This window comes from Gopherus flavomarginatus, chromosome 9, assembly GCF_025201925.1.
Source record: "Gopherus flavomarginatus isolate rGopFla2 chromosome 9, rGopFla2.mat.asm, whole genome shotgun sequence".
Taxonomy (NCBI): domain Eukaryota; kingdom Metazoa; phylum Chordata; order Testudines; family Testudinidae; genus Gopherus; species Gopherus flavomarginatus.
This window is the reverse complement of record NC_066625.1, coordinates 34,319,103-34,342,812: the sequence shown is the minus strand read 5'-3', so window position 1 is coordinate 34,342,812 and position 23,710 is coordinate 34,319,103. Positions and strand designations below refer to the sequence as shown.

The 23,710-nt window shown below is 48.3% G+C and overlaps 1 protein-coding gene across 3 annotated transcripts in view; it reads left to right on the top strand.

Moving 5' to 3' along the window:
- The first annotated feature begins 4,919 nt into the window (after nucleotides 1-4,919).
- SRL (sarcalumenin) overlaps nucleotides 4,920-23,710 on the top strand; it is a 114,319-nt gene continuing 95,528 nt past the window's right edge. For 2 of the 3 annotated variants that reach the window (XM_050968175.1, XM_050968174.1), the window contains exon 1: nucleotides 4,951-5,061. Coding sequence is in view for 1 of the 3 variants with exons in the window: in XM_050968176.1 (XP_050824133.1) it covers nucleotides 5,001-5,061 (61 nt within the window). In the remaining 2 variants the exon portion in view is untranslated. Of the gene's footprint in view, nucleotides 5,062-23,710 lie in introns of all 3 variants that reach the window. The other variant, XM_050968176.1, reaches the window with a different exon arrangement.

The following is a 23,710-nucleotide window of genomic DNA, read 5'->3' as shown; positions in this document are numbered from 1 at the left end:
GGTTTCCTGCATACAACTCATAGAATCACAGAAGATTAGAGTTGGAAGAAATCTCAGGAGGTCATCTAGTCCAACCCCCTGCTCAAAGCAGGACCAACCCCAACTAAATCATCCCAGCCAGGGCTTTGTCAAACTGGGCCTTAAAAACATCTAAAGATGGAGATTCCACCACCTCCCTAGGTAACCCATTCCAGTGCTTCACCACCCTTCTAGTGAAATAATTTTTCCTAATATCCAACCTAAACCTCCCCCACTGCAACTTGAGACCATTGCTCCTTGTTCTGTCATCTGCTGCCACTGAGAACAGCCGAGCTCCATCCTCTTTGGAGCCCTCCTTCAGGTAGTTGAAAGCAGCTATCAAATCCCCCTTCACTCTTCTCTTCTGCAGACTAAATAAGCCCAGTTCCCTCAGCCTCTTCTTATAAGTCATGTGCCCCAGCCCCCTGATCATTTTTTTGCCCTCCACTGGACACTCTCCAATTTGTCCACATCCTTTCTGTAGAGGGGGGCCCAAAACTGGACACAATACTCCAGATGTGGCCTCACCAGTGCCAAATAGAGGGGAATAATCACTTCCCTTGATCTGCTGGCAATGTTCCTACTAATGCAGCCCAATATGTCGTTAGCCTTCTGGCAACAAGGGCACACTGCTGACTCATATCCAGCTTCTCATCCACCTTAAACCCCAGGTCCTTTTCTGCAGAACTGCCGCTTAGCCAGTCGGTCCCCAACTGGTAGCAGTGCAGGATGCATTGGCTCTGGCCAAAGAAGTATGTCAGTTATTAGCACTAGGTGGCTTGTGCTGTGAGCCCAGCAAGCCCTGTAAGGTGTGCTGCGATCTTCCAACAGCCGTATTGCCACCCTCAGGAGACCAAAATTATGTCAGCTCCTAAAAAAATTGTAAGACTGATCTCCACAAATCATGAGATTTAAAAAGCATCAGCCTATGTGTTTTAGTCTATCTTTTTGGCTTTTTAACTCCCCAGTATGTACGTGTGTGTGTGAGAGAGAGAATTCTGGGATGGATGGACCCTCAAAAATATCCCTTCAAAGATGGACATAAGGTGTGGAGGGTAGGAATTGGTGCTGGTGGCAGATTGGGGAATATGTAGGTTACGTTCTTATACACAGGGATAACACAAGTACTCAGTGGTGAGCTCACCAGTGTGATAAACTCTAAATGTGTGATTGTTTTCCCACCATATTTTAAAATATACTGTACAAGGCCTATAAAGTGGGTGTAAATGAACTGCTGAGAAGCATAAAGTGCTGTCTGTGTATCAAGTTTTCCAATATTTTTCAGTAAAGATGTATGTGCCATGCAAGGATCTTGATGTGCAAGTCTATCTTTGTTCCATCCACCACCTTTCAGAGCTCTCTGCATGTGAGTGCACTAATTATATTATATAACCCCTAAATATTCCTTTTTAAAATAATCAGTTCAGTCCCTTTCAAAGCAGTTCAAAAATGATTTTAAATCATTCATTTTTCTCTGTATAATGTTGATAACTACATAAATATCTACAACATCCAGTAGTCATCATAACTGTAGCTTGGTATTTTAATCTCATAATTAATTATCCAAACAGCTAAAAATTAATTCATTTTTATTTTAATCATTCTTCCCTCCAGCAGCCTCTGGGGCTCCTCCCTTCCCCAAGCTCAGCAGCACTCTAAGATCCAACCATCAGCTCAGCCCCTCCATCAACCCTACCCTCCAGTTCAGCCCCCCTAGGCCTCACTTGTCCTCCTGGGGTTCTTCACTCCATTCTGCCGTCTGCCACTTCCCAGCTGGGTGCTGGAGGAGGGAGGAGAAGCTACACAGGCACTATTCTGTCCATGTTTCTCACAGGAGGGGAGGAGGGAGGAAGGTTGGAGCCATGGTGGGCTGCTGGGCTCTTTGCTCTCCCCATCCCAGCCCCTGGTCCTGTGAAAGCAGTGAGCAGAGGGCAGAGACTCTGCCAGCCTCCAGCAGGGCTGAATTTCAGGAAGGGATGGAGCTTCTTCCCTCATTGTGAGACAGGCTCCAATCAAATCACAAGATTTGCAATCAAATCACAAGAGCTGGCAATACTGTAACAGTGCTGCACATGGATCACGTTCTTAAAACCAAGCTCTTTGCCATTTGCACTGACCCGCTTGCTGACTCACGGGAGTACATCGTCAGGGTATGCGACGGGGTGCTTGCCCTGAAGTATCAAAGGCATTGCTGAAATGAGCCATGCGTGAATACTGTATTAACCCATCCAGCAGATCAGACAGTGATCTGCAAAGTGCCGTTATGTTGCTACTCAATAGCAGCTCAATTTCCAAAACCATGTGGGCATTAGTGCACTAGAAAGAGGTGATCGCTTCTGTTTAATTCAAATAGACCAGTGTCAGTCTAGAGCCAAGCACACTCAGGAGCTTCGTGAGATTCCTAGTACTGCTTTGCAATCTGCTTCTTGTATAGATTATCTTCAATGGAAACTCCAGGCCTGACCAGAGGAGAACATTGCAGGGCTGTTCTTACACTTCTGAATAGCCAGATAGGCTCTAGGTTAAGCTTAGCATTGCTGGTTCTGTGACAGAGACAATGTGGGTGAGATAATATCTTTTGCTGGTGAAAAAGACAGGGTTCTGAGCGGTGCAGAGTCCATTCTTCAGGTCTGCCTTGGAGTTGCATGTAGTGGTCAGAAGGTTATAGATGGCGAGTCCTCTGGGGATGATGCTTTGTTTTGTTTCTTGCATTTGCCAAGGAAGAAGACCTGAAGAAGAGCTCTGTGGAGCGCTAAATCTTCTCTTTAACCACTAGAAGGTTGGTCCAATAAAAGATATGACCTCCCACATCTTGTTTCTCATACCCTGGGACCAATATGGCTACCTCAGTTCATTCTGAGAGTAATTATACTGTGTAAGGTTCTGATCTGGCCCCCATCTGAGCATCTCACTGTCTTTACATACATTTATCCTTACATACCCCGCTAATGCAGGGCCATGCTGTTATCCCCATTTTACAGATGGGAAACTCAGGACCAGAGAGGCTAAGGAACTTGCCCAGAGGCACACAGGGTGGGGATTTTTTGAACTCAGATCTCCTGAGGACAAGGTTATTGCCCAAACCATGGGATCATCCATTAGCTGCCATGTCCTTTGTACAGAAGCCCATCATTTGAAATAATTTTATCTCCGTTGATCCAATATGTTTTTATGCTTGGAGATGGCTGGGCATTTTCAGCTGATCATCCACCTAGTACTTTTATCAGCATATTTATTGTCATTTGGGGAGACGGTGTAGCTATGCCGGTGGAACTTCTTTCGTGGGCATACCCTACATCTCCACTAGGGGGCTTTGCCTTCATCACTATACCTGAAAAGGCTCTATAATGTTGACAAGCCCTTCCTTTCAAAACTAGGTAATCCCTGAGCCATGTTTGCTTCACACGCCTCTTCCAGCACCAACTAGGTGCTCTTGAAAGTATCTTTGACATTCAGATTGGGTGGGTGCTAATTATTTTGTACACACTAGCTGTGGTCCTTTTGCTCCAGGATCTGTTTGGAGAATCTTTGTGCTAGTTTATTTTCAGTGTCACAAAGCAATCAGTTGTAGAATATCACCCTTTACAAATGTATTGACTAGAGCTAGGCAGGACTGGGATTTTTCAGTTGATGGGAAATTCCACAATTTTGATTTTTTTTCCATTCTGAAATGGAACCAAAACAAAAAAAAATTCAAAAATTTCTCCTGGAAAAAAAAATTTCAAAAAGGAAAAAAAAATCTATTTTGGGTGAAAACATTTCATTTCAATACAATCAAAACATTCTGTTCCAATTTTGGCCGTTTAAAAAAAGTTTAAATATAAAAAAGAGATTTGTTTCAAAAAGTTATTTTGAAACAAAAAAATAAAAAACATTCTGTTCTGAAAATATCAAAATGGTTTGGTTTATTTTTCCCCTCAATGAAATTTCATCAAAAGCCACATGTTTTTCAAAACATTGCGATGAAAACTGTTTTTCAATGAGAAACAGTTTTGATGACAAATTTCTGACTCCCTCTAGGATTGAGATTAACAAAGGACTTTGTTTCCATATCACCAGAAGAAGAGGGAGGTGAAAGCAGTAAATGCACCGAGTACACACTTGCTTGTGGTAATTATTATGTGAGTCACTTTGAGAAGTGGCAATCAGGTGTCTGTAATGGCTTGTATCCTTATGTTCACCCTTTTTACAAGACTATGATTATTTTTGTACGAAGTATGTCTTGTGAGGTATTATTTGAAAATTCATAATCTGCTAAACATTATTATCCTGGTAAAATATGTGTGGCAATGTCATATGTGCCATTATAAAATTCTACTGTGTAAGACATGTTCCAAGCCTAGGGAAACAGTTTCAAACCAATTCTCCAGAAATAAAAGGCTAGGCAGCACCTCAGCCAGGTGTCAGTATAATCAAATGAATTATTACCTGATTAAGCCGCCATTCTTTGGCAGGAACAACGGTGTTAGCAAGAAAGTTACATGCTGGCAAAGGAACAGCTGGAAGTTCCTGTCTCACAGACTTGCAGTCTCCTGAACCCCAGCTGGACATGATTCTCAAAGAGCAGGAAAAGGTATAAAAATGAGGAACAGAGGACACAAATCATCTCTCTCTCCATCTCTACTCATGGCACTGACAACTCTTAAAAGGCAAAGGAAGCATCATTAGACTGGGAAGAGATCCTGGCTGAAAGATCCAGGCAGTCTGCAGAAGACTATGTGGGGAGAGAGACCCTTTTGCTTTAAGTTCACTTAGCTTGTGACAGAGTTGAGTGTAATCCTGTGAAAATCCTCCAGCACACTCGGGGCGGGGGGGGGGGGGCAGGGCCCGAGACCCACACTAGGGAGGGTGCATATCGGGCAGACTCTATCTGTGCAGGGCTGTGCTGCCGCCCAGTTGCCCTAGTGACTGTGGCCTGTCCCCTTCTCCCAGCTGCTGTATAAATAGAGGTGCCGAGCAGCAGAGAGCTCCTGGCAGCCACCATGCAGGGACTGAGGCTGCTGTGCTGCTGCGTGGCGTCTCTCCTGCTCCTCGGGGCTGCAGGTAAGGCCCGGCTCTGCTCCCCACTGCCTAGGGGGCTGGAGCCCCCCGGACTGTCAGGGGTTGTGCATTGTGTGTGCTGCAGTTCCGGGGCCCTTCCCTCTGCCAGCTCCCCTGTTCTGTGGGGGCACAACAGGGGGATTGTCTGGCCTGTCCCCTGCTCCAGTACAGTGACTGTACCCCCAGCCTGCAGCTGGGGTGTGCAAGCCACGCAGGTCTGAGGCGGGATGCCTAGAAAGCACTGGGCATGGCATGAGTAGAACCCTGTGGGGAGCTGTTGAGCTCGGAGGCCCCCGGCGGGTATCTTGGCTTGAACTGACCCGGGCAGCCCCCCATGCCTTTTGGGGGCAGCTGCCATGATGCAGTGAGGCTGTCCTGCAGCAGGTGGGGATGTGTGTTCTTTTGGTGTGTCCATGTTGCATGAGAAGGGCAGACTTTGATGCAGTGGGTGGGTTATTTCTGTGCTGCGGCTGGACATTATGTTGGGCCTGCCCTTGCACTGGAGTCACTCCGGAGTTGGGGACTCTGTGGATGTCCCAGCCGTGGCAGGCAGTGCAGGAGCACAGCGACTATTCGATGTCTGATTTTTTTTTCTGTGGTGCACTGGGGGGAGGCTGGGCTGGATTTTACCATGAGACGTGGCGGTGGTGGTATATGTGGGGTTCCTGTCCATTTCCTTGCTCTGATGGTGCAGATGTGCCAGAAAAAATTTAGGTGTAGTTCAGTATTTTCAGTCACATCCCCAGGACCTCCCCTCAGCGCCCCCTCTTTCTCCCCATGCATAGGGCAGTGACCCCATGCTGCCATGGGGCCCAGCTCCAAGGATTCCTGGGCTGTATGTGGCTGCTTCCTGCAGGCTTCTCTCCTTTGGGATGCTGTTGGAGGAGTGGGGCAAGCAAATCAGCATTACCCTTGCTTGCCCTTGAGTTAATTTGGTCTCTGTGCTACACTGGCTGGAGCTGCGTATCCCAGGCGGCTGTAAGGTGGCTAAGTATGGAAACAGCCTTGTAACTGGACGCTGAGCTCCCCACAGCCGTCCCGCCCCTCCTCCCCCTCCACTTCCCCAGTCTCTCCCACCAAGGCCATGCCCAGCTGCTGCCTTCTCGCATTGTCACACAGGGGACTGGCAACAGGAGTTTTGTCCTTTTAAGGACATCCTTTATCATTCACAAGAACAAGAGGGGAGAGGGGCTGACAGATCCCAGTCTCCCTCCAGTGTGTCCTGGGCTCAGAAGGGTATTCCCCAAGCTGAGCATGAATGTGGAAGGGCTTGGCACTGGGAGGGCCAGGAGAGGATTCAGCCCCCCTTGGCTGTGGAATAGTTCAGTAGCTGCTACTGCAGCCTCAGGGCTGGGGCAAGGAGAATGACCCGTGCCGTGGAGCCATGTGCTGGGGCATCCATCAGCCACTCCCCTGTGCCCATTGACGCTCAGGAGGGGTGGAGCTTCTGGTGTCCTGAATCACATCAACTTGGCTGCATTGCACTCTGGAGTGGAGAGGAGCATTCGGACAGTCAAGGTCCTTCCCGAGGCCCCATCTATATGGACCATCTGGGCGGGATTTGGTGCCATCAGTGCCTGCTTGGGCATGCCCAGGACATGTGACACCATCGCTGGCAGGGCCCGCCAGAGCCAGAATGGCAGGAGTCCCCCATGTTCTCAGCATGGGTGCTCAGAGAGAAACTGGGACCATGTCATGGTGGGATGCACAGAGCACAGCATTCCACTGCCTCACAATCCACGGGTGGGGAGGGCACAAGTGGCACCCTAAGGGGGCTGGCAGGGAGCTGTCTGGGAACTATCAGACACATCCTGGATCCCTTCTCAGCTCTGACCTCCCATCTGCTTCTCTGGTCCATAACCTCAGAGCTATCCCCAAGCCCAGCTCTCCTGTGTATCTCACTATGCAACACACTGCATGTGCAGGTACCACCCTGCATGTGCCACTTCCTCTGCTGAGACTTCTGGGTGGCAGCCCTCCCTCACATTCCAACACAGGGACACCTGGAACTCATCCCCTGCTGTGGCCTACACAAATCCGCTCATCTCTCCCCACGCCCTCCCTCCACCTTGCCAAGTCTGCTCAGCTGTGTCCCTAGCTCCCATCCTTGGCCAGACACTGATGCTTTGCTGCCGCCACACCAGCTACCTGCCTCCTCATGCCTTGCCCACTTCCCATCCCAAGGTAATGTGCCACGCAACACACACGGTCAGTCCCATTTGAATCATTTGCATACTAGAATCCTATTGGTTTCATCATTATGATGTCACAACCATGAATTAAAATTTACATCAAATGTCAGTCAGGGGAGGTTTGCCCTTATGCCACCTGGGCTGTAGCCTTTACAGAGGGATGGGAAAGCCGTGGCACCTACCAAGACTTGAGGTCAGGGATGCGTGATTTGCTCCTCCCCTTCCTCCTAGCAGCGACAGAGGCAGGGAAGGGTTTCTCCGCTGGGCTGGGAAGGAAGTGGAGAGATTAGCATTTCTATTTTTATGTACTTAGGAGACACTCAGATGCTCCCCTCACTGGAGTCACACAAGTATCTAGAAAGACAGCTGGTTTCTCCAGCAGCTACTGCTGAGCCCACCAACCCCTCAAACAGGATCGGCACTTCTCGCTTTGTGTTAGTGACTGTAGCAGCTATGCAAGGGAAGCATTACTTTCGTCTGCACACGTGGGGCCTCAAATAATCTGCCTTACTCACTTTTAAAAAGCAATTCAGTTTTCTCCTTTTAAATAAATGAACCCCTCCCCCCATGCAAATACACATATACACCCCCTGCTATGCAGCATGCACCTGTCCACCTCTGAGTTCCTTGCTGGTTGCCCGTCCCATTGCTCTAAATGCGTGTGTGGCAGGAATACCATGGGGAAGTCACAGAGATGCTGCATAAGGCGTCTTGTGCACTTTCTGCAAACCCGTCCCATACCAGTCAATGCCCATAATCAGATCAATGCCTTTTGCGGTCCTGTCACTATAGATTGTATCATCCCTTATGTGTGCACCTCACTATCACAGCTGGAAATTGTGCCTTGTTCTGCAGTGATAAGAGTTTTCATCGGGGGCCCCAGGTGGCATTGTTGCTGGTTTTCCATGGCTCTGCATTATTTTTAGGGTTCCCATGTACGTGTAGCATATACAGGACTGAGCCATTGTGATGCCAGGGACTAGATCTGGGCAGCATCTCTTCCTGGGGGGCACAGATAGGCTAGGATAAAATACGGCCAGCCACAGCCTGTGCCTTTGTGGAGCTACAGCATAGTTTTTCCCTCTTCCTCACCTATTTCTGTGCTGCTCTTTTGTGCACTTCCTCGTTTTGCTTTGTGTCATGTGACAGTGGTAACGAATCACAAGAGAGAGACACTTTCTTCTAGCATGGAACAAGGAACTTTAATGGACTACAGGAAACGGTGTCATTCCTGAACCTGCTCTGCAGAGCTGCTGCCTCGAACCCTCTCCAGCCCTGTTAGGTTCCTGCTATAGATTTAAAGAGACATGGATCCCTTGGCAGCAAGAGAAAACGGCAACATCCCAGGAGATGGTGTGTTCTCACATGACCTCCACTCAGAAGCTGGTGTCCTGCAGGAATGGAGGATTAGATGTAGGAGGAGAAATGAGCAAATCAGCTAAAAATATATAGTCTGGAAAGAAGGCGGCTCAGGGGCCACGGCCTATAAAAATACCTGCAAGGGCTTAGATATTGCAGCACAACCTGAGAATTATGCTGTGGGGCCATTTACAAAACTTTTTGCAAAAGCTCTCTGGCTCTGCCTTTGGCCTTACTGGTGGCGTTGTGACCTGCTGAGTGCAGTGCAGCTACTCCCCATTTACACGGGTGGAAGTAAGAGCAGCATCCACCACAAACTATTGGAACAAGTTACAAAGGGAGGAGGATGGATTCTCCATCAATGACAATTTTAAAATCAAGACTGAATGTTTTTCTAAAAGATCTGCTCTAGGAATTATTTTGGGGATGTTCCCGTTCCATGTTCTAAAGGAGGTCACTCTAGATGATCAAAATGGTCCCTTCTGGCCTTCGAATCTATGAACCTATGTTCAGGTCATGTCCAGTTAGGAGTTCATGACGGGCCTAGTAACAAAGAAGCTACGTGGGTGTCTTCATGGTGCTTTCGGCATCAGAGAAGCATTCCGTGAGTCACTTTTCAGCCTGTATCTCTCGGTGTCTTTCACATCACGTTTTTCCTGTTTTCTTTCTTTTTCTAATTTTAGTTTATGGGAATTTTGTCTAATTCTCCGGGTTTTAGGTCTATATTTGATGGCTTATAGTAGAAATATATTCTCCTTGCTATGACATCACCAACTGTATATTTTTTATTTATTTTGGCTTCCAGGGAAGATTATTCCCTGTGATTCTTACCATGTAATGAAGCATTTAAGGAATAACATAATTTATGATTAAAAATAAACACCACTGAGGTAACAGTATAAATGAAAGAAGAGAATTGTTCAGACTTGACCAATGGCAGCATAAGAAGCTATGACTTGAATCTAAGGAAGGATACAACTAGGGTAGAAACCAGGAACAGGGTTTTTAATAGCAAGGCCCAGACAGCAAATAAAGATGATAACAATTTTTTTATACAAAGAGGTGTAGGGGAATTTGTGAAAAATGCTGAGGTTTTTTTCCAGAAATGTTTGCATGTGTGGTTGGTTGGTTTTTTTCAAAAATCTCCATTGATTTGCAAAAAAAGTATATAAATTAAATAAATAAATAAATTTGCTATTTTCACTGAATTTTCATTGAATTTTCACTGAATTTTTTATTGCTAGTTTTTATTTTTCCAAAAACTGACTTGTCAGTAACAGAAACATTTCAGTCTCCATTTTGAGAATCTTTTTGATGAAACATTCAATGTAAAAGATTTGGCAAAAAAAAAAAATCAGGAAAAATGGGTCATGTTTGAACCCTGCAAAATGGAAAGAATGTCATAATGTCAACTTTGTTTTTCAATTTTTTATTTATTATTTTATTTTATCATCAGCTTTGCTCTCGAAGGAAAAGGGTTGAGACACTTTCACTGGTAGTATTTAAGAGCAAGCTGAATAAAGTATTAGCAAGCAAGAGAGAGAATTCTGTACAATTCAGGTATGACCAAAATGGTCTTTTCTTCTGTGAGTCTCTGATTAATTACATGCCATGTCATTGTGACAGATGTCAAACTAAGAATGCTGAGAGCCAATTCTTCTCTCAGCTACACCCCTGCAGCCCCATTAATGCCAACAAGATTGCCTGGGTGTGGGCAGCAGCAGACTATTAGTGTTTTAAAATTAGAATCTGTTGTCTTCAGTGATACAGATTGATTGTTGATTCATAAGACTGGAGACATTTATAGAACATAAGTGACATTTTACACCATGTAAAATATTGGCTGATGCATGTTGCAGTCTGAACTGGGTACCTGTAGAGCTTTGTTGGAAAACCTAGTGGGAATCTAGCAGAACCCCTGGACAGGTCATCTGCAATGAATTAACTGGATCTAAAACCTGAGTGTCTTTTGCTTGAGCTGAAGTACCAGGTATGTTAGTTCAGAGGCAGGAGCAGACTCATAGACTTCTCTATATGGTCTTGCCACTAGAGGGGGACAGAGCCATGCCATTTTTGAGTGGGTTACTGTACTGCAGTGGTTTTCAACCTGCGGTCCACAGACCCCTGGGGCTCCGCAAACTATGTCTAAGATTGCCAAAGGGGTCCAGACCTCTATTAGAAGTTTTTAGGGGTCCGCAAATGAAAAAAGGTTGAAATCCACAGATCCACTGGTATCCAAACCTTGTGTTGAAACACTCCGTATTATACCTGAGAAAATATTTTCATATTGGAGCTGCTGTGCACCCCTGTAATGCTCTTTTAATGAACGAGCTCACAGGCAGGAAAACTCAGGGCAACAGTGACCTTTAGAGAATATTCCCAGAGATCAACTTTCAAAGGTGTAAATGGGAGTATTTGTGCCTGACACCTGATTCCAAGGGTTATGCTCCTCATCCCATCAGGGTAAGGAAATAATACCATGTGACCGATGTGTGCTGTCAAAATGAACTAAATGTTGAATGCTGGAGTACTGGCAAAAGAGCTGCTCACACCCAACAGAGCAAGAATTATTCACCCAAGCAGGGGTGCGGGAGATTCCAGAGGAACGGGATGCTGGAAAATTGTAAGGCGCTCGTTCACAGTTCCCAAACAAGAAAGAACCCCCCCTCCTACTCCCCCTATGCATGAAATTCATCAGCTAATAATCCCTAAGAATCACATGTTCAGATCTGATATCATTGTGCAGCAGCTGTTGCAATTTTATCTCCTTGGGATAGACCAACAGGTGTGAGATTACATCACACAGTAACACTACAGTATGCAAATCCATACATGGGCCGGGCCTATCTGTGGCTGTGATCACAGGTGCTGCTGGGCTCGGGTTCTTGAGATCTCCTTGGGTGTGAGGCCACCTCTCTCAGCTTTTCTGGGTGTTTTGTGCCTAATGTGGTCTGTACTTGAGTAATAGTAGGATTTTATGTTAGTGTTTTGTATAATTTAAAATGAAGGATAAAGAATAACAATGTAGCGTGTATTAAATGTATTGGTGTATGACTTGACCATATCCTGCCAGCCACCCTTTTGAAAAGCAGAAAGGAATGGCCTAATTGGCCATTGGTAGAGATGCATCTGCTGGAATCTGTGTTGGCGCCGAATTCAGACCTTTTAGGATCATCACTTAGTTGTAGGTTTAGCATTTTAAAATAAGTAAAAGAATGCAATGTTTGTTTTTCTCTCGTGTTGCAATTTGATGTTTCTGTTCAAATGTTCTGTGTATATCAATTCTGTGTTGTGTGTGAATAAGGAATGTGTGTTAAGAGATAAGTGTGAAGGCCATCACTGAACCAAATGTTCTAGGGAGGAACTGAAAACAGACGCAAGGTTGCCAGGAGGTTGCAACACGCCCCTATTGAAATGTTAGAGGAGGGCAAATTGACAACTCTAAAGATCAGACAGGTACCTATAGCATAACACTTGTGCTGTAGACACAGGAATGATATAGCCCAAAGAGCTAGTGGGTGGTTGGAGGACAGACCAGGCCAGAATGCAAACAGGATCATTGTGAGTCCAGCTCCTAATGTACATGTCTCCATCTCACCAGGGGCCTCTCATTAGTTATTCCAGTGGCAGAGAAGTCAAGGATCTACATACCCACTCACTGATGGGGCTGTTCCTCTCTGTCAAAACTAAGCAGATGGGTGGGGTGTTGCCTGCTGTCTCTGCTGCATCATGCCAGCAACTGAACGGAGAATCATGGCTTTTCTAGGCTAGGGTGACCAGATGGCCTGATTTTATAGGGACAGGCCTGATTTTTGGGTCTTTTTCTTATATAGACTCCTATTACCCCCACCCTCTGTCCCAATTTTTCACATTTGCTGTCTGGTCACCCTATTCTAGGCTGTCAATGCATGGAAGAGGTGGCACAACTCAGCCATGGCATGCTAGTGGGGAGCTTGTGGGGGGAGCGAGGGGTGCACAGACAGGCCCTAATGGAAACTCCAGCTGAAATTGCAGTCAGGATCATTAAGTGTTTCAGCTCCACCCAGCCAAATCTGAGTGAGTGGCACTGCAACCCTATAAGCCAGGTCACAACTCCACTCACTCTGGATGGTGGGGGTGGCTTGTGCTATGCAGCAGGTCAGACTAGAGGATCTGGTGATCTCTTCTGGCCTTGACCTCTATGGTGATGACTATTGTGGAACCTAGTGGACTGTCCATTGGGGAAGTGAGTAGCTGATGGGAAGAAGGGTCTGGTGTGGGGCCTTCAGAAAAGGGGTCAGGGCCCCTACTGACCAGCCGTTCAGAGCCCAAAGTAGGTGTCTTGGTGGGCTTCCAGCAGCTTCACAAAGGCATAGCTTGCTTGCCCTGCCCCTTCCCCCAGTCCATACCTACCCGCTGAACAGGAGAGTGGGGGTGTTTCAAACAGACGTGTTTGGTAATGTTGGGTGGACTGTTGTACGGGCCCTGTGGACTAGCACCAGGGGCATTATAGAAGTGCTATTTCTACATTGGAGCTAAGTTCTCATAGTTTCTGGTGCTGCAGAAAAACAACCCTTTGGGCTAAAATGTCACCAGCTTGTTATCAGCAGAAAGGTGACATTTTTGGTGGCCGTTTGCTTGGCTGTTTTGAGGCAGGTAAGCGTGACAGCACATTTCCCACCCCTCAGTTACATTGTCCAGACACTTCTTAATGCTTAGATGATTAAAAAATGGCTGAATTTGGAAGCTTCAAAGGCTGATGAGGACAGGTCTGAAGAGAGAAATAACAAACCTTGGAGCATTTGAAGGATCCCTGCTTGGGATTGTAGCTTATCTGCTTTTGCACTGAGAGGTGACAGGATAAGGGCGAAGTAGGGCAAACAGAACGCCTGTGCTAAAAAACAGGGCTTGCTGCTATCCTGGTCACATCTATGCACTCCCTTCCCAGCCTATGGCACAGACAGGATCAACTGTTTCAGCATTGGCATTCTGCTTGTTTAAGGTATGGATTGGCTTGCTGAAAAGTCACTCTAAAATCGTGACTGTTTTTAGTGCCATGAGCGCACAAAGTAATTCATTAATTCACATAGTGCAGCCAACCTCCTCCAACCCTCCAATGGAAAATGCTGACAGCTGCATAACCGAGGCAGGAGAAGAGAGTTGCAAGGTTCCTCATCAGATGAAACCCAATGTTAGGACATAGTTCATACCCGGAGGCAGAAGTGTAATGTATAAGTGTCAATGCAGCTGGCTTTGTGACACAGGCAAAGAAAATGAGAACAGGGCCCCCAGGCTTTGGCTTTTCAAAACCTATTTGCTCCAAGTTACTTCTGTCAGAAGAGGTGGCCAGTAGGAGGTGGTGGGCAGTGCTGAACTGACCCCCCTGCCCTTATCCCAGACAGGCACTAGTGATGGGCAAGCTTCCAAACAGCTTTCACTGGCCACGCTCCCCTTCCCTCGGAAGTGAAATCATTTTCTGTCGTAGATACACCATTGAAAGATGAAGAGAAGTGGATTGCAGGAAGCACGTCTCTGACCTCCCTCCTCTCTGCTGTGATTCTCTGCACTTCCCAGCCATGTGTTAAGTTGAGACTGAGAACTGGCTTTTCTCAGAATCATAGCGTGGTGCAACGTGGGAGTGGGGGGGCTCAGGTGTGAAGACAGTGGTTCGCCAGTAGCCCCGGACACACTGCTGAGAGCCACTGCATGTGAAGGACTAAAGCCTGCAGGCCTGTTGACTGAGAACAGAGTGCTGCAGAAAGGGCGAGTGCCATAAATTAGAGATCTACTGGACTAGAGGGGTATTTGTTAGATAGGTGGGAGGTCTTGCCTTAGTGGAGGGTCCATGTGGGGAGCCGATGGTACTGCTGTGCTAGCCAATAGTTCACAGAATGATAGCAAGGTAAGGCTGGAAGGGACCTTGAGAGGTCATCAAGTTGAGCCCCTTGAGCTGAGGCAGGGCCAAGTAAACCTGGACCATCCCTGACAGGTGTTTGTCCAACCTGGTCACAGAAACCTCCTGTGATGGAGATTCTGCACCCTCCCTTGGAAGCCGGTTCCAGAGCTTAACTACCCTTATGGCTAGAAAGTTTTTCATAACATCTAACCTAAACCTCCTATGCTGAAGATTAAGCCCATTACATCTTGTCCTACCTTTAGAGGACATGAAGAACAATTGATCACTGCCTTTTTTATAACAGCCCTTAACATATTTGTGGACAGTTGTCTGGCCCCCGGTGACAGAGTGCACCTGGCTTTTCAGCAGTCCTACCACATCCCCTGCTCAGGAAGGAACAGTGGAGGTAGGTCCTCCAGGCATGCCTAGAGAGGCCTTGGGGAAGCAGCCAATCAGAGCCCAGCAGGCTCAGATAAAAGGAACTGCAGGGTCTGTACAGCTCAGTCCCTGGCTGGGATCAGAAGGGTGAGGAAGGGGGTGCAGCAGCAGCAGCAGCAGGAGCAGCAGCAGCAGCAGGAGGAGGAGGAGGAGGAGGTGGTGGTGGTGGGGGTTGGGTTGGGTTGGGTTGGGTTCACTTAAACTGGGAGAAAGGGGACTGGAGAACTGTAATCCTAAGGTGAGGGGAGGATAAAGGGACCAGGTGAGAAGAGGCTCAGGGAGGTAGCAGCAGAGGATTGCAGTGAGCAGTGCGTGGCTGCTGTGTGTAGGGTCCCTGGGTCGGCCCCCAGTGTAGCTGGTAGGCTGGGTTCCTCACACCCACTGGCAAAGTGGCCTAAGCCCCGAGAAAGGGACAAGGCTTGTTTAGAAGCCCAAGCAAAGGGCAGGATTTAACAGGGCCAAGATGGAGCTGAAGACCAAGTAAGGGCCAACAGATTTGCTGGACTTCTGCTAACCTGGAAAGGCTCCATTTTTTGCTATGTGATTTGGCCAGAGGGCTGAGCCACTGAAGACCTATCTGGTGAGGTCAGCAACCTATAGAACCAGGGTTCTCAAACTGGGGGTTGAGATGCTTCAGGGGGTCATGAGGTTGTTACATACAGGGCCAGCTCCAGTGTGTTTGCTGCCCCAAGTGGCAGGAGTAAAAAAAAAAAAAAGCTGTGATCAGTACTTCTACCGCTGCTGCTTCAGTCTTCGGCGGCAGGTCCTTCCCTTGGAGAGGGACTGAGGGACCTGCTGCCGAAGAGCCGGGTATGCTGCCCCTTGCCTTTGGCCGCCCCAAGCTCCTGCTTGCTGTGCTGGTGCCTGGAGTCAGCCCTGATTATATGGGGGTTGCAAGCTGTTAGCCTCCTCTTCAAACCCTGCTTTGCATCCACCATTTATAAAGGTGTTAAATATATTTAAGAAGCCTTTTTAATTTATAAGGGGGGTTGCACTGAGAGGCTTGCTGTGTGAAAGGTGTCACCAGTATAAAAGTTTGAGAACTATTGCTATAGGAAGTGCCAGGGGCAGGAAAAAGACTGCAACACCACACCCAGCTGCTAGGAAGCACTCAAGAGGTGAGTGCTGCTCTGTCACATCTCCCCGCCCCCCCCCCCCAGTCTTTTTTTTCTTCTTCTTTTCCTCAAGAATAAACATGCTCAGTTTTTTTATAACTATAGCAGATGCTTAACCTGCTCCTGCCCTGAAGGGGCAAGGTTGTGCAGCACAGTGCTGGGGGAAGGTTGTGGCTGGGAGCTACTAAGCTGGGCTGATTGGGAAGTGGTTTCAGCTGGGCCACACCCTAATCAGGCCACAGCTGGCCTGTATAAAGAGGCCAGGGAAGCCAGGAGCAAACAGTCTCTTTCACTGTAGAGTGAGATGGGCCTGACTGCAGGGAGCTGGATGCAGGGTACCTGAGTGAAGCAGGGCTGGGGAAAGCCTGGGGAGCTCCAGCCTGGAAAGCCCCAGGCTGCAGCCTAGCATTGGGCCAACAGGTACTGGGGGTTGCAGAGGGCAGCCCAGGGGAGGGCCAAGGCAGCAGGTCCAAACCCAACCTTGCCAGTGATGAGTAGGCTGATACTGCAGTCTGCCCCGACCGTGGGGCTAGCTACTGCCAGCAGGGCTGCCCAAAGTGGGGGGCAAGAGGGGCAATTTGCCCCAGGCCCTGGGCTCTGCAGGGGCCCCCATGAGTTTTTTGGGGCCCCTGGAGCGGGGTCCTTCACCCGCTCCAGGGGGCCTGGAAAACGCTTGTGGGTCCAGGCCCTGGAGCTTCTTCCGCTCCCAGTCTTTGCCGGCGGGGGGGTTCCTTCCGCTCCAGGGCGGAAGGACCCCCCACCAGTGAATTACGACCGAAGCGGGACCTGCCCCTGAAGTGCAACCCAGTCTTCGGCGGTGGGGGGCCCTTCCGTTCCGGGACCCACTGCCGAAGTGCCCCGAAGACCCACGGCGGGGGCTCCCTGCCGCCAAACAGGGCCAGCTCTACACCTTTCGCTGCGCAGGGGGCGCCCTGCCGCTTGCTGGTCCCACGGCTCCGGTAGACCTCCCGCAGGCACACCTGCGGATGCTCCACTGGAGCCGCGGGACCAGCGGACCCTCCGCAGGCACGCCTGCGGGAGGTCCACCGGAGCCACCTGCTGCCGTCGGCCCCAGGCCCCCAGAATCTCTGGGCAGCCCTGACTGCCAGTCATCATCCTTATACTGAGGTGAGGTGGGAATAGTGGGTGGGGGTTCCCCAGGGAGGGGAGACCTTAAGACTGAGGGGATTACTGCTAGGGAGCAGCACCCCAGGTAAAAGGGCACTGGAGTCCTGGGAGGATCACGGGGGCCAGTAGCTGGAAGGCAGATCACTAGTGTGCAGAGGGTCCTCCGGAGCTGGAATGAGCTAATTCCCAGGAGGCGCTGCAGGGGTGAGTCTGCTCATCTACAATAACATTTCCTCATAGATCAGGTTTTCAATACTCTTGATAATTTTTGTTCTCCTCTGGACTGTCTCCAGTCTGTCCACATCTTTCCTAAAGTGTGGTGCCCAGAAAAGGACACAGGACTCCAGCTGAGGCCTCGCCAGTGCTGAGTAGAGCGGGACAGTTACCTCCTGTGTCTTACATAGAACACTCCTATTAATACACCCAGACTGCTATTGGCCTTTTGCATCTGCATCACACTGCTGATTCATATTCAACTTATGATCCACTGTAACCCTGAGATGCTTTTCAGCAGTGCTACCATCTAGCCAGTGATTCCCCATTTTGTAGTTGTGCCTTTGATTTTTCCTTCCTAAGTGAAGTACTTTGCACTTATCTTTCACACTAGTGAAACAGGAAACCAAGATTCAAGAGGCAGCAGTTGGTGTCTGCCTGCTGCCATGTGGAAAATATTCTGCATGCTGAGAGCATCCTCCCCCCACCCCCGCAGCTGCCTCTCAGGGGCGTGCGGCAGCTCGCTCCAGCACAGCAAGCTGTGGGCACTCTAGCTGGGGCGATGGAGGGAATGCTAATGGCCTGGGAATGTTAATGGCCATACAGAGTGGGCCTACTGCAGTCTGGCTTTGGGGCCTGGAGGGGAGGAGGTGCCCCTCCTTGCACTCTGCAAGGCAAATGTGGCACATGGGCTCCTGTACGGTGGCACATCTCCAGGGCTTCTGGGAGCGAGGACACCCCCAGCTCTAGCTAGGCTGCAGGGGCGGAGCAGGGAATCCCTTGCAGGGAGGCTGCCAGCCTCTGCGCTCTCAGCTTCCCCTGCTGGTGCCTAGCCAGGATGCAGGAGGCAGCAGCAGTGGCTGGCTGGGGGTGAGGGGCTGCAGGCAGAGGGAGGCAAATGGAAAGCCAGGGCAGAATGGTGGAGGCTGATCCAGCCCAGCCTCTCCCCTGACTGCTTCAGGCTTTCCTGCCCTCCTCTTACCCGCAATGAGACCTTGGCTCCCTCCCCCACAGTCTGCCCCAGTTCCTCTCTGCACCTGCATGGAATGCTCTGCCTGCACCTTGTCACTGAACTGTCCCCTGTGCTTCTGCTAGCTGTGCCCTGCGACAAGGGCAGGGGGGAGCTGGGCCGTCTGTGCTCACTACCCCAGCTGTGGCACGGCCCCTTGTGCAGGGAACCAATTGGGCTTTGCCCCCAGGCTCAGCCCTTGGCATGTAGCACACCCCACTGACCCCGTAGAGGAGAACAGGTTTGCTTATCAGTCAGGGAGAGCCCCAGCAACTGCATCAGCAGCAGGGTAGACGGCTGGGTCTGAAGTGCTGAACTTGCCCTAGCCACCGAGTTTCCTGGCTCCATTCGGAAACTGCCAGCTGGGGCTGCCCGCTGGGACCCATGCTCTGCATGGGGGGCAGTGGTTTCCCCAGGAATAGAAATTAAGGGGGGGTGTTTGAATTTACAGAGGGGGTGTCAGGTCCAATGAGATATATAAAAGAGATATGAATAAAGTAAATATTTTGTTAGGATTATGCAAATTTAACATAAGGAAAATGCAAGTTACACCAAAACACATAACAGATCTAGATTTTTAAAAAAAATTGTATTTAATTTAAATTGACTTTTGAAAAGTAAGCCATCATGGGAGAAGAGGGCAGTCCTCTCATGGATCAGTAACTGGTTAAAAGATGGGAAACAAAGGGTAGGAATAAATTATCAGTTTTCAGAATGGAGAGAGAGAAACAGTGGTATCATTGAGGGGTCAGTACTGGGACCAGTACTGTTCAGCATATTCATCTGGAAAAATGGGTAAACAGTGAAGTGGCAAAATTTGCAGATGATACAAAACATTCAAGATAGTTAAGTGCCAGGCAGACTGTGAAAAGTTACAAAGGGATCTCACAAAACTGGGTGACTGGGCAACAAAATGGCAAATTAAATTCAATGTTGATAAATGCTTTCTCATGTGCATTACTTTGCAATCTCAACTATACACACAAAATGATGGCATCTGAATTAGCTGTTAGCACTCATGAAAGAGATCTTGGAGTCATTGTGGATAGTTCTCTGAAAACATCCACTCAATATGCAGCAGCAGTCACAAAAGCAAACAATGTTGGGAATCATTAAGAAAGGGATAGATAATAAGACAGAAAATATCACATTGCCTCTATATAATTCCATGGTACACCCACACCTTGAATCATGTGTGCAGATCTGGTCACCCATCCTAAAAATATATATATTGGAATTGGAAAAGGTACAGAGATGGGCAACTAAAATGATCAGGGGCATGAAACAGGGGGAGAGATTAAAATGACTGGGAATTTTCAGCTTAGAAAAGAGATGACTAAGGGGGGATATGATAGAGGTCTACAAAATCGTGACTGGTGCGAAGAAAGTGAATAAGGAAATTTTATTTAATCCTTCACATAACAGAAGAACTAGCAGTCATCCAATGAAATTAATAGGCAGCAGGTTTTAAAAAAAAACAAAAGGAAGTACTTCTTCACACAATATAAAGTCAACCCAGGGAACTCTTTGCCAGGAGATGCTGTGAAGACCAAAACTATAACAGGATTATAAAAAGAACTAGATAAATTCCTGGAGAACAGGTCCATCAGTGGCTATTAGCCAGGATTTGGCGGGGGATACAACACCATGCTGTGAGTGTCCCTAGCCTGTTTGCCAGAAGCTGGGAATGGTCACTTGATGATTACCTGTTCTGTTCATTCCCTCTGAAGCACCTGGCCTTGACCACTGTTGTAAGACAGGGTACTGGGCTATGTAGACCATTGGTCTGACCCAGTCTGACCATTTTTATGTAAAAATTAATTATAATAATAAAAATGTTTAGTACAGAAACTCCCAATATAGTGACCTCCCAAGATAGCAACAATGTGAGATAACAACCTTGGCAAATAATGCATTTTAAAAATCTTGGCCTACAAGGAAACATATTTATATAAGTTTCCATTCTCAGTCACAAATCTAGCATTCTGGAGCAAAGAGACTAAAATATAGTCCAACAAACAAATGTTTATTTAACATGCCCCTCACTTTTCCCTGCACCGCACTCCACTCACCAATGTTGTCCTTGGTCAGTGGAGACTCAGAGTTCAAAGGTGCTTTCACGTGAGTTCACCTCCCAGGTGGGAGACAAGAAGGCACTTTGCTTGTTCCTCCAGCTGCTCACTGTTCGCTCTGGCCACATCTGTTCGTTGTACCACCGTTCACTCCACCACTCTGTTGCCAATGGCCCTGCACAGTCACCTTTGGCTGCCACCTGCCACTGTGACCTCTGCGAGTTGGTCTCTTGAGATTCCACCAGCTCTCAGTGATTTCAGCTGAGCTCTCAGTGCGGGAACCTCGCTCACTGCTAGTGCAGTCTGGGCTGTCTCTTACACAAAAACACTGTACCCACAAAAACACTGTACTCACAGGGACACTGTCCCCACAACAGGACTAAGCACTTAGACCTGATTGTCAGTGATTGCAGCTGCAGTGGTCACTTAACAGAATAAAAGACTATCTGTGGAGCCTAATCAGCTCTGTCTTTAAACAGTGGAGAGGGGCAGGTCCCCACCCTCTCTCTTGATGTCTTCAAATCATCACAGGCTACAGTTCTACTGCCTGTTACTCATACAATAAGAACAACATTTCATCTCCCATTCCCCCTACATTCAAGTGGTTTGTAACCCAACCCCAGCCAAAATCTATCACTTGGACAACACAGCTCTGTTTGCTGGATACCTAGGTAGATTAGGTGTGAATGTAAATATAATCTGGTCCTAAAGCCTTTCTCCACAGCCCCAGCTCATCACTAGCTGTCAGGGAGAGCTCATTTAGACTTTGCTTACAAATCATCATTTGAAATTATTAGGTTGGCCAACATCACCAAAATGAATGCACTGGCATCATAAAAAACAGCTGTATAAGGAAGCTAGGAAGCTAGTCTGTGTTCATACTTTTCAAATCTATTATACTTTTTCAGAAACACATTTTATCATACACTGTATAAGCTTTTAAAGTGTGTATTAATGTTTCAGTTTAAATTCAGATTTCCAAACAGTCACTGAATTGGTATGTAACTAGCTCACAAAACTGGGGTTGGGGGGGTGTAGGGAAATCACTGATGGGAGGGAGGGCGCAAGGCCACGAAATGGAGCTGTCACCACCCAAACCTTACGCCTGCATGGAAAGCTATTTTGGGGAGATGGGCCCAGCCTTAAATCATTCACACCTTCCAGTCCGCTGGCCACCCGGACAGGCCCCTCCCTGAGGCAGGGCAGGAAACGACAGCAGGGGGACACGCACAAGGGATCTCTGCTTCTACACCCCTTATTTTAACCCCTTACTTGCTACTGGAGCCCATGGATGTGTCGGGGCCAGCTGCAGCCCCCCTTGAGCACAATGAATGGGACACTGGGGCTCAGCTGGCTGGAGGGCAGCTCCCAGCTGTGTCATGTGGCACCATCAGTCCAAAGGGCTTAAGCTTGACACTTGTATTAACTGGAGACAGCATCGCAAATTCCGATGGCAAGGAATGCTCCTGAGCACTTGATTCGCCTCCGAACTGGAACCTGGACAGCAGAAAGTTCAGGAAAGCCCTGAGACCGCATACGCTCCTCCTCAAATTCAAGCCATGCTTGCAGACTAGGAGAGCCCTCTCCCAATGGGTACTAGTGCAGACGATTGTTCCGAGCCCAAAGGAGCCGCTCCCCATCTGACCTCAGCACAGGCTCCAGGATTCGAGCCTGAGGGAGCTCCCTCCCCGTCCGATCTCATGCAGTTAGTGATCACTTTCCATGAATTGTATGTCTGTGACTCCAAATCCCCGAGCCCTCACTGCTTTGGCAGTTAGTCCAGGACAGTGGTGCCCAAATTTCTCCTGTCACACCTGCCCCTTACCAGTAATGGAATCTGTGGCTCCCTCAATTACTGCACAGCCAAGGCTGTAGGCAGAGCTGGCTTGTGGGTGGAGCAGAGCTGGGTGGCACTCCCTCCTCACCCCTCTGTGGGGACTGGCCCAGGTCTTGCCGAGCTCCCCACCCCCAAACATTCCTCTGTGCTTCCCTAGGGCCTTTTGTAGAGCTCGGGCTCTGGAGAGGGAGTTTGTCATTCTGATCACTGTGCAGGGCGTCACTGCCACTGACAGATCAGAGGAGCAGATGGTTTATTTAGTTGAAATCTGTCAATTTCCAGTGCATCTGATGAGACCTTAGCTTGGACCTCTTCAGCCCTGGAAGCTTTGCTCTCTCTGCCTTCAGCCTTGTGCATCATGGCTCACCTCCGTAAAGGAGTGGGCAGAGAGGGCTCAGAACCTGACGGTACAGCACCAGGATACTGTGGTGATAGGATCTTTGCAGATGTTATGCTATAAAAATGGATTAGCTAGAAAGGAGCAGTGCAGCAGCAGCAGGAGACAGATAGTACCTCTCCTGAGGCTTACTGCATCCCTATAGTCACTGCCCTGCTGTCATGGCTCATGGAGGGCAGAGTTTAATAAGAATGAACTTGATTTTTCATGTGCTTTCCTACATTCATCTTAGAGGCACAAGGGAAGGGAGCTGTCATCCCTCCCCAAAGTGGTGCTGAAAACGGAGAGGCAAATGTGCCTGAGGCCAGGTCTACGCTGAAAAGCTGGATCTATGCAGGCTTAGGGGTGTGAAAAATCCACACCCTTGAGTGACGTTGTTAAACCGACGTAACCCTTGGAGTACACCACACTAGAATTTTTCCATCAATCTAGCTCCCAGCTCTTGTGGATTAACCCTCTCCTCGCTGTAGTGAGTGTCTGCACTGAAGCATACAGTAGTGCAGCTGCAGCGTGTCCAGTGAGGACATGGCCATAGGAATTTTTGTTTTGTTCTATTTCCCCCCTTCTCTGTTCAGCATTAGATAACGTTTTCACCAGCTCAACACCTTCCACCTGGTCTTTCCTTCCAGAATGGATCTGTGTTTGTAACCGCCTGCTTTAGTCACCAAGGGAGCATATTCATTGAGATGGAACCTCCCACAACTCCAGCCCACACCCAGTCTGCCCTGTGCATCATTGTACCACTGTCCTACTCCATTCTCAGCCAGTGCATTTCAGGCCTGATCACAGCTCCCCCTCCTATATCAGTCACGAGCTCCCACAGTTCTGCCAATGCATCTCACCTTTGACTTGCAGCCCCCTTTTTCTACCAAGTACAGTTTGCCAAGTGCCAAATTGGATGGTCGTTTTGTGTTGTCTGGTACCTCCAGGTCCAATTCACATAATATTGTATCTTGGCTAGATTGGGAGCCAGATCTTCCATATGACAATCCAGTTGATGCATCCCTGTCATCCACT